At 32.5% G+C, this 10,541-nt stretch overlaps 1 protein-coding gene across 2 annotated transcripts; it reads right to left on the bottom strand.

Annotated features, from left to right (window-relative positions):
* Positions 1–677: 677 nt before the first annotated feature.
* Positions 678–8,351, bottom strand: LOC134234442 (uncharacterized). Of its 2 annotated transcripts, XM_062716503.1 has the most exons (5): positions 8,172–8,351; positions 7,606–7,714; positions 4,167–4,571; positions 3,268–3,365; positions 678–2,422 (listed from the first exon to the last, which is right to left on the bottom strand). In XM_062716503.1, the coding sequence occupies exons 3-5, from the start codon at positions 4,566–4,568 to the stop codon at positions 760–762; spliced, it is 2,163 nt and encodes a 720-aa protein (XP_062572487.1). In that variant the 5' UTR covers positions 4,569–4,571; positions 7,606–7,714; positions 8,172–8,351; the 3' UTR covers positions 678–759. The 2 variants fall into 2 exon arrangements, with proteins under 2 accessions (XP_062572487.1, XP_062572494.1); XM_062716510.1 differs by lacking the exons at positions 7,606–7,714; positions 8,172–8,351 and adding an exon at positions 6,249–6,269.
* Positions 8,352–10,541: the final 2,190 nt, after the last annotated feature.

Here is a 10,541-nt window from a genome sequence, read left to right as displayed (position 1 = left end):
CAAAAACATGACACAGGCCTTGTTAACATAACAAATGTTTGGAGCTCTAAATCTTTCCTGCATCTCGACAACTGACATTCAAATTTTTGATAATCATTAGAAAGACCCTTGTTAAATATTTGTAAAAATGGAAAAATAAATTTTGAAATTTGAGTTGAAACTGTGTCCATGCCCCTTTAAGAATGTACACTGAATTGCACCACTTCACGAATATAGTTTAACATATTTATACAGACTCTAAGTGTGTATTAAAAAATTTCTTTACATCAGTATACCGAGGTAAATATTTTAATGATGAAAACTGATTGGAAATGGAAAACGTACAAGACACTGCAGTTTATCTTTATAAGGACATAAGACATTTCGGAATCAAGTACATGTATAGGTATGATGTGATCCAATCATTATCAATCCATACACATTTTAAAACAGACAGACCTCTAGTTCGGTTAATAATGATAGGCTTTCTACATTGTATACAGTGTTCATTCATAAGAAGAATGAACATGACGCCGCCGTTCTGTTTCAATAACGGTCTATAGACTCCATCAAGTTGAAGGCTCTTCATATTCCTGATTTCTACAGTCAATATTGAATCACTGTTGATCAAAAGTTGCTAGTTTTGAAATTATTTTAAAAAAATTTTAAATTTTGAATTAAAAGAAACACAATTCTTAATTTTTTTGAAAGTTTTATTATAAAGTGTAAAAGTAAAATGATAAATAATAATAACTCCAGTCCCTCATTATTGTCAAAGATTTAACCATGTAAACAATTTTTCCAAGGCCATTGCACTGTAGGCGCACAATAAAAAATTAAGGGAACGGGACTACTTTGTTGTGAAGGACAGTCATCAGACACAAAATTCCACTGACTCTTCACCGCTTCACCGTAATCGTCCGCATACATTTTTGGAAGATGGTTAGAAATGTTAATGACGCCTGCGCAAGACCGATACGATGGCGGGAATGAGCCTGGTACCAGACATTTTGGTTCACAAACTTTACCAGAAGAGTCATAAGCGGTGATGATAGCTTTTCCTTGCCCTAAGTTTGGATGTTTCACTGCTACATAAGCAGTGGTTTCTGACATCGGTTGCCTCTCGTCCACTACGCCATAATCAATAAATTTTCCGGCGTAATTCAGACCGTCCGACCGGATGTACACCTTCTTTATCCCAGAATTCATAGCCTTGCACGTTGGGAAGGTTGCTACCTTCTGTCTATAGACAGAAAAGAATGGCCGAAGTGCACTGTAGATCAGAGGATGATAAGGATCAGCACCAGGTATGTAGTGTCCTCGAACAACGAGGGGGCTTTTAAAGGCATGTCTGGAGACATCTCTTTTATTGACGATTTTTACAGGAATATATGCCCATCTTCTGATATCTGCCACGCCGTCCATAGAGAATAAATTCTGTCTTCCTCTCTCCATTACTGGTGTTGAAGATTCAATTCGAAGTTTTTGGGAACCAGATTTCGGTACCCTTACTTTTGTGATCTTGTTTTCGTAGCTGAATTCCAGAAGATTTGTACTAGGAATCTCTTTTTTGGATAGATTTGCTGTTTGTGAAAGTAATCGCTGTATGTATTGGTTGTCTCTTTTGTTCCGAGTATGTCTCGTCGAACGCGCGAGACGTGTTCTTGGATCACTAAAAGTGTTAAGGAATTGAAAATCGCCAAAATCAATCGGAGGGTTCTGATTTGTGTTGCCCGTTGCACCCACTTCTGCTGCGGTAAGGGCAACACACCTATTGATAGATTGATCACATCGAAGGAAAGGAGATCCGCCACAGCCATTTGCACATTCCGGGGTATTGGCATAAGTATATATGTCTGTAGTGTAGGAGTTACGATATCCATCCAGATTCGTCAACTCAGGAAAACCTTCCATCGTTACACCTGGTAGATGCAAGGTGTTATTGATTACAGGATAATCCGTTTCTGGATTTGCCGATCCCAATGCAACCTGCTTTTCCCTGAATCTTTCCCATATATAATCCACGTGAGCATGAAACATGAAAAAGACGGGATCATGAGCGGCTGTCTCTAGTCCTGACATAGTTCCACCCACCCAGTTATGAACGTTGTTGTGTTGTCCTTCCAGAGTACTGGCTAAATCAACCCCAGTTCCTAGAACGATTTGACTTGTTCTGTTGATATTCGGATCGTTGAGAAACAAGTCGAGACCTTCTGGTGTGAAGAGGGAGCCAATGGTTGCAATATCACGTTCTAGTCTCTGTCCATCCGGTCTGGCTGGCCAATCGGAAAAAGGTCCGTTAACAACAATTCCGTCCCCGTTTCCGACAAGAGCTGAAGAGAAGAACGATGTCTCGACGGGTTCCCCCATGACGAAATCTAATGTCGAGTCCCAGTAGGGCAGACTAACAGAGGGATTCACACGCCTTAAGGCCGTCTCAAACCTGCGAAATGTTATTGAGCAAATGAGCAATGTCATTATCAACATTTGGGAACTGGTATTAAATTTTTTTTACTCGAAATATATTACTAAAAGCAACATTCTAATGGAAAAAGAAACAAGGTAATCATTCCATGAAACAAAATATAGTATCAGTAAGCTTGAAAACTAAAGAAAATCTTCACAATTTTCTTTTGAATTTTGAAAAAAATAAAAGGGTTTTGTAATTTGTCTATATTTCCTAACCAAATTTGTTAAAAAATTCGGGAATTGGTGGTATGACAAGGAACATACTTGTAGTTTACGTTCTCATTTAATAATCAATGAAAATATTATAATGTATCTCATTTGTAGTCTAAAGTTGTGCTCAGATCAGACGAAATTTCCAGAAGAGGAGCCTTTTAGTTTAAGGTAGGCAAATATTTTATATTTTTGAATAGCAGTCATGTTTAAATTGAACAAACAGACTGAATACAAGTTCTTTTAACCTTTCCTTACCTCATACTGCACATTCAATGATAATAACAATTTGAAATCTAAAGAATGAATTTTTCTGTATCGAAAAGTTTTTATTTTAAATTACAAAAACAAGTTCTCTGCAAATCTAACAACATTTTGATTAGATAAGAAAGTCAACAGATAGATTGATGACGAGCATTTTTTTCAACAAATAAACACATACCAGGAGATTCTGACAAGTACGATAAATACAATCATTATAAAGATCTGAACAGAACTCCACATATATCCTTCGGGAGCACAATAGGTATTCCTTTGCAATTTTGCAATAAATTTCCAAGAACCTTGTAAATTTTAAAAATTAAGAATCATCAATCTCGGAATACTTACGCAACTAAATATTCCCTGTGCCATCCCAAAAATGCTGGTCCCTCGTGACCCGAGTCAATGACGATGCCCATATGCATGTTTGCCAATGCATCGTAGCTCTTCAAATAAAAAAAAATTATGTTAGACATGAAACAGACAACAATAATTTTCAAAGAAAAGAAATTTATTTGAATATTTTAATTTCTAGGTGCTCATACTGTAAATCACTCTAAAAATGTAAAAAAAAAAAAATGTTGCAAAAGTTGTACAATGGACGTAGTAGCCTTATGTCGCACGAATACGTAATATGAAGTATAATTGTGCTCACTTGTTCATATATAAGTGTTCTGTTGGTGAACCAGGTATGCCAAAATGCTGCATTCCTCATAATAATCTACCCATCAATTTTCAAGTTGATGAACTGTGCTAACTTGTTCATATCTAAGTGTTTTGTTGGTGTGCAAGGTATAACAAAAATGCTTTATTCTTTATAATAACTTACCCCATCATTTTTCGAGTTGTTGAATTGTGCTGACTTGTTCATATTTAAGTGTTCCATTGGTGCACAAGGTATAGCAAAATGCTTTATTTCTAATTATAACTTACCCAATCATTTTTCGAGTTGTTGAACTGTGCTCACTTGTTCATATTTAAGTGTTCCGTTGGTGCACAAGGTATACCAAAATGCTAATTAATTCTTTATAATAACTTACCTCATCATTTTTCAAGTTGTTGAATTGTGCTCACTTGTTAATATTTAAGTGTTCCTTTGGTGTACAAGGTATACCAAAATGCTTTACTCCTTATAATAACTTACCCTATCAACTTTCAAGTTGTTTAACTGTGCTCACTTGTTCATATTAAGTGTTCCATTGGTGCACAAGGTATACCAAAGTGCTTGATTCGTTAATATAACTTACCCCATCATTTTTCAAGGTGTTGACGGCATCAAAGAAGGCCTGTCTCTCTGTGTCACTCAAGGTTCGAATCTCTCTGCGAACTGCAGGTGGCGCTGCCGCTTGTCTTTTATACCTCGTGTACCTATTCATACGCCTCTTCATATTCATTTCCCGCTGAAGGGACTTGATGTAATTAATGTTGTCGTGGCTTAATTGTAAATGGTAACGTGACGATGAAGTTTTCCAAAGATACGAGTTGATACACCGACTGTGAATGCCGTAGGCAGGCGTTGTATGGACTTTTGCAACACGAGAATAAAAGTTATAGCACTCTTTGAACAGGTCCGGAAGTTCACATTCCCATACTGCAGCGTATGTTCCCATGACGAAGAAACAAAGAACGCAAAAGACTCTCTGTGCCATTTTCTGAAATGATATGAAAATCTTCCTATTAAAATGAAGCGGATATAAAGGAATTTTTTTTTGGTTTAATGCAGTCACCGAAGGTAAATTTTGCAAAGGATATTAAGCGAAACGTCAAAGATTTAAAAATGAACTCTTAGATTTATTTCTCTGTAGCAAATGCATTTAATGACCTGAATGACCTCCAGTGTAAAAAGGATATGGAACAAAGGAATGTCAATGATCAAAGCAAAATTTTCATGTTCGAACTTTAAAAAAATCTGTTTCTTGACTTTTTTATCTTATAAGTTCATTTCAAATGTTTATAATTGTCAAAATCTGAAACTGAGCGTAAAAAAGCATGTTTCCACTCAAAACGACATGACACATTATCGAATTCCTTCATACTGCTACGTACAGGTACTAAAAGGATAAACTTTTAATTTTGTTTCCTTTCTTAAACAGTCTGTCATGTTGATCAAATATTTTTTATAACTGTATAAAATCGTACTATAATTATTAAAAAAGATTTTTTATTTCTGAAACTAAATATGGGCGGGAATTTTCTTTATACTGTCAGTGGGTTTTAATACTAATTTGTCAAAAGATATTTTTGTAAATTTCAGAATAGCTTGTACGTTTAATTTTGTACAACGACATATTTTTTGTAAATACCAAAAACCAAAATTTATAGTTATTACGATTATAAATAGGACTTTGACATTTACCTCCTTAAATTAATTGCTTGTTACAAGACCCTGGGTTTCATAACGCGGATATTCTTTTTCTTTAAATATATTTTTGTAACAAATAATATATTTGTTTAATTATAAAGAAGGATAAACTATTTCTGTCATATTTTGGAAGATATTGTATATATTGACAGCATACAAGTATTTTGTACAACATTAAAAGAAGAAGGTTCTAACTCAATGTAAAAGGTTCTTTAAAGTCACAAGGACCGTGATCCTAGTATTTTTAAAAGGGCATTGTAACAAATTCTAGTAACCAAGCGTCAATGAAAAATAATTAATTATTTGACGCTTTACGTCAAGTTGACCGTATTTTAGCCCATTTTGGACAGATTTTGAAATAGTTTGGGAAAATTACACGGAGGATGGTCGGTTTTGGTGTTTAATTTGCAGGAATCATTTGTACGAATCATTGTAGTATAACTTTTTAAGTGCGCCCAGATTCCTCTCGAATCCAAAGTAACTTCGCCCGAATTCTTTAACGTTTGGATATCAATATGAAATATTCCACATCTAGTTTCTGAGATAACAAAAAGGACAGACGATTTAAACTATAGACAATATTAAAGCATTGTTTTTAAATGAAATGTTCGAATATTAAATAAACAAGAAATAAGTTTAAGGACAGATGATACAAACAAACAAAGGGAGCCTAGATTGGTTTGAAAGAAATTTTGAACCTTCAAAATTCTATCTTTCTGCAATCATCCTTATTAATCTAAACAAATATTTTCACTTCAAATCCCATTATTGTGAAACTTTGAATGAAAAATTAAAAACTACGTGGTGAAACCTGCTCATTTTATTCATTAAAACATGACTCAAATTGTTATTTTCAATGTTTTTGACAACAGTTTTCTTGTTATATTATTTGTCCTTTAAAAAAACAATTTAAGCAGGTGTTTATAAAATGCACCACAAAGACAAAATAATTTACAAACAGCCTTACCTCACGTTTTGTTGAAAAAGTCAAGGAAATCAGAAAAAATATGATAATTTTGCTACCATCCAGCGTTTGTACGTGTAATTAAAAATGCTGAATTCTGATTGCACCACTAAACGGTTCCCGAAACCCGATGCGCTACTCAAATTTACGATTATTTGAATGATAAAAGGGAAACTCATTAAAAATAAAATTTCATAAAAACAATTTTCGAATAAGAATGACGTGAAATCTTGACAAGCTAGTGCCTATAACTTTATTCACTCGCCATTCTGGAATCAATCTGGTACAATGTTATTCAAAGTCTCCATAACTAATTTGAAAACGAACCCTTTCTTGAAATAAAACGAAGGACCTACATATAGGAATTATTTCATAGACATATATCAAAAACTAATTGTTAATTCAATTACCTATCACTCACACTTGTAAATGTGGTTTCATAGAGGAGTAGAACATTTTTTATGATGACTTTTTTTGAAGTTTCTTTTTTATTGCTTTCATAAATATATGTATTTTGGTTTTGCATTTAGATTCACTTAGAATACATTTTAACGAAAAATAATTATATGATCTTTCCAAGAAGCAAAACAAGCCATTTCTGTTCACCACAATCAATAAATTATTTTTTGTATCAAATTAAGTTACAGGAAGAACTAACTGAAAGCTTAAAAGCAACCGATTACGCAGAATTTAGACAATGATTGAACAATAAAAAGAAATCCTTACTTTTTAAGAGAACAATTTGGAAATAACAAAAATGGCATTGTTTTTTTCGAAGAATAAAACTGTACATATTCAATATTCAATTTTCTGAATGCATGGCTCTAGAATTGAAAGGGTTCTTTGGACCTAGTAATTATATAAAAAAGGAAATTCACGTTTTACAAATGAAAAACTTTTTAAGAATACGCTAATGTAAGTTTAATTTAAGTCCCTTGGAGAATATTTGACTCATATTGAAACCCAACCAATTGCCGGTGAAGGGCTACTAATTTTAACTTGTACTTGGCTCTTAATGACCTTTGAGCACGGCGAGATCTTCTGCCAGAAATATTAAAAAAGAATCGTATTGTAAACTCATGAAATTTATGGAGATAATGAACAGCATTCCAGTTCAAAAGTCAATTAAACAGTACAGATAAGGAGGCAGAGCAAACACGGACCTTTTAAACATCAGAGGTGGGATCAGGTGTCATGGAGAAGTGAGCATCCCCTCCTGTCAATCGGTCACATTCACCCTGTCATGATCGGGAAGTAACGAAAAATTATACGTGGATAAATCAGTATGTAAATAATGGCCTAACAATTAGTATGAAGAACGTTTTACTTTTGACTTATTGATATAAATACTTATACTTACCCTGAGATGAGTCACTTTGTGTATAAAGTGGAGAATCAAAACTTTACTGAAATGTCTAGTGCAAAACCAGTAACTATTGTTCCCTATACACCAGTCAGGAGTGATAGACCTGTTATCAGTGAAAAAAAGATTAATCAATATGACGAAGAACGCTACATAGCATATCAGAAATATGAAATGTCTTTCAGAACATGGTAGATTTTTGTTATATATTTCTTAAAGAAATTGTGTATTTTGTTGTTCATGATAAATTAATTTTAAAAAGTTAGGTCATAGTCGATGAAAATCACAATTAATTAAGACTACCTATTATTAATTATTAACCAAGTAAATTGCTAGCTGTTAGCGAAATTTTTGGGCGGGCTTCACATCGACATGCATTGGACATGCTTTTCTGTCATGTTTTCTTGTATTCAGACATTTAGAATTCAGAAAAAATTAGGAACGTTGTTTTTAAAAAGAGAGGTTATTAGAATGCAATATAAAGCAATAAAAATGAATTTTCATTTGTTGATTTAAAAAAAAAGAAGATGTTTGGTCATTAGAAAAGGGGAAAAATCACATACCTTTCCTCCAATCCTTGAACGCACGTCTATTGTAACACAGATAACCCTTTTCCAGTTGAACATAATTATTTTTACACTAACCCACAAGGTAAAATGACGCTTTTATTAATTATCATACTTTGACAAATGTTTGACAATGGTAGACTGCCTTAATGTAATTATAATTAAAGCGATATTTTTTTTTACTTATCACTCTACCGAACTTGACTTTTTTCTGTATAATTGTAGAAAAATATACTTATATTCAGCTTTTTATTTTTTGCTTACATTTTGGTTAGAATATAAAAACAAAAATCAAAATCAACCAGTAATTGTGCAATTGCTCTTATCATTCGTGTCTTTTTAGTAAAAATGCTTAATTTTTACATATTATTTGTTAAAATTCAATTTGCGGTTGTTTCTTGTGTTTTGGTGTGTCGTACCAAGTTATACCCATCACGATATTCAAACTTTCCATAGTCTTGATTAAAAGAGTCTTTTATGTTTCATTTTTAATAATTCATTTCAATGTTTCGTTTTCTTTCCCTTCCTGAATAAATATATTCATATATAATAAAAAGGAACTAAAAGTAAGTGACGTCATTTCAAAGATTTTTTCCCCATATCCTAATAAGTGTATATATATGCCCTTTGTTCTAAAATTACATGTACTATAATTTAAAGTCAACTGAATACTTAATGATTACTTAAGTTTAAAAAAAATAAAGTATCATTTCATCATTAAGAAGTAGTTAGTTAAAAACTTTATAATGATTGGATGTAATTCATTTCAATAGAAATCGAGGCTTTAATTTAAAGTTTAACTGAATACTGAATACTTATATTAGTTTAAAATAAACCTCCAAAGTATCATTAAAAAGCAGTTTGTTAAATACTGAATAGAAGATTGGATGTAATTCATTTCAATAAAGACTGGGCCTTTATTGAAAGTATAAATGAATACTTTATAGTTACTTTTAAATAACAGTGAAAATCATTTAATTATTAAAAAGTAGTTTGTTAAAACTTAATTAAAGATTAAATGCATTCCATTTCAGTATACAACAGGGCAAAATATTTTTTTTAAGAATTGTCATTATGTTAATGAGGGCAGCAGATGCGTGTTTTACACGTGTGGTTTACAATGTATGTCCTGGTTCCTTTTTCTCATTAAGCGGACAATTAATACCAAACTACAAAATATAATTAAGATTGCATTGGTGAACATTGTTTTTTAAACAATGTTAACGACCTTTGAATTGCTAAACGTGGGTGATTAAAAATGTCACGATGACCCAGAATTTTCTTTTATGATATTTTTTTAAATAAATTCCGTAGACAACCTCTACAGTTCACATATAAAATTCGGTTTTAACCTAACATGCTTTTCTGAACTACTTAATTAAATGTACAATTTGGAAAGTAGATATATTGCTGCTTAGCATAAGTGTAAATTGCAATTATAATCTACATTTTTCATTCATAGATAGTTATTTTTAGTTAATGTAGTTGCTTTTAAATATATAATTAAACAAATCTTGTTCTCGCAGAACATTTTGAGCATTGAAGAATCACTAGTATAGCATTACTTAAGTTTTACTTAGAAAATGCATTGCGGTCAAGAAATTTTTGCTCTCACCACGTTATATTGAAAAATAAATTGTGAAGATCGTACTCAAATCATTAAATGAAAAGTCCATTCAGACAACGAATACTATTAACAAAGCCAATGCGGACTTCTGAAAACAGGGTTGGCATTAGGTGCCACTGTTTTGTGGCAACAACAGCTCTTATGCAACCCCCTAATTAAAACAAATATTAGCGTCAAATTATGAAAATCGGAACTAATTCAAAGATTGCCAAACACAGTAATAAGTTTAAAAATAAGTGGAAAGTTCTTTAATGAGAGCGATGTTCAATATTCCCCAAAAGGTTCTGTAAAACATAATACATAATATCCTATCTGCATTCATGCCAAAAAAGAGGAGCAAGAATTGTACAAAGTAAATAGTGAATTTGCAAAATATTATATATTTCATGCAGTTTATTACTTTGTTCAGTTGCAATATTATTTCTTAAGTATGTATTATATAGTACACATATGCAACATGTTAGGTTTAAAAAAAATTATATGTCGGAAAATATAGAATTGTAAACGATCGAGTAATGATATTTAGTCCATTATCTAGATTCGTGAGAAACTACCCGGCGGGTGTGACTGGTAACTCCTTGATGGCAGCTAATCCCACCTCTGATGTTTTAGACGTCCTTGAATCTCTAGGAATCATCACTGTATATTCAATTATACGGGATAACTCATCCAGTAGAAGTCTTAATATACTGGCTGTTTATTTATATTCACGATCATTGTCTTCCGAAATATGGCTAAAA

Source organism: Saccostrea cucullata, unplaced genomic scaffold, assembly GCF_032062105.1.
Source record: "Saccostrea cucullata isolate Sc308-1 unplaced genomic scaffold, CSIRO_AGI_Scuc_v1 ctg1159, whole genome shotgun sequence".
Classification (NCBI taxonomy): Eukaryota; Metazoa; Mollusca; class Bivalvia; order Ostreida; family Ostreidae; genus Saccostrea; species Saccostrea cuccullata.
The sequence above is the reverse complement of the archived record's forward strand: the minus strand, read 5'-3'. Positions and strand labels throughout refer to the sequence as shown.

What these genes read in the sequence shown, in the direction of transcription:
- LOC134234442 (XM_062716503.1), bottom strand. Translation starts at nt 4,568, where the DNA reads ATGGCACAGAGAGTCTTTTGCGTTCTTTGTTTCTTCGTCATGGGAACA. An exon ending in ACACCTTGAAAAATGATGGG is followed by an intron (nt 3,366 to 4,166) that starts GTAAGTTATATT and finishes TTTTATTTGAAG; the next exon opens with AGCTACGATGCATTGGCAAA. An exon ending in CACAGGGAATATTTAGTTGC is followed by an intron (nt 2,423 to 3,267) that starts GTAAGTATTCCG and finishes AACATTTCGCAG; the next exon opens with GTTTGAGACGGCCTTAAGGC.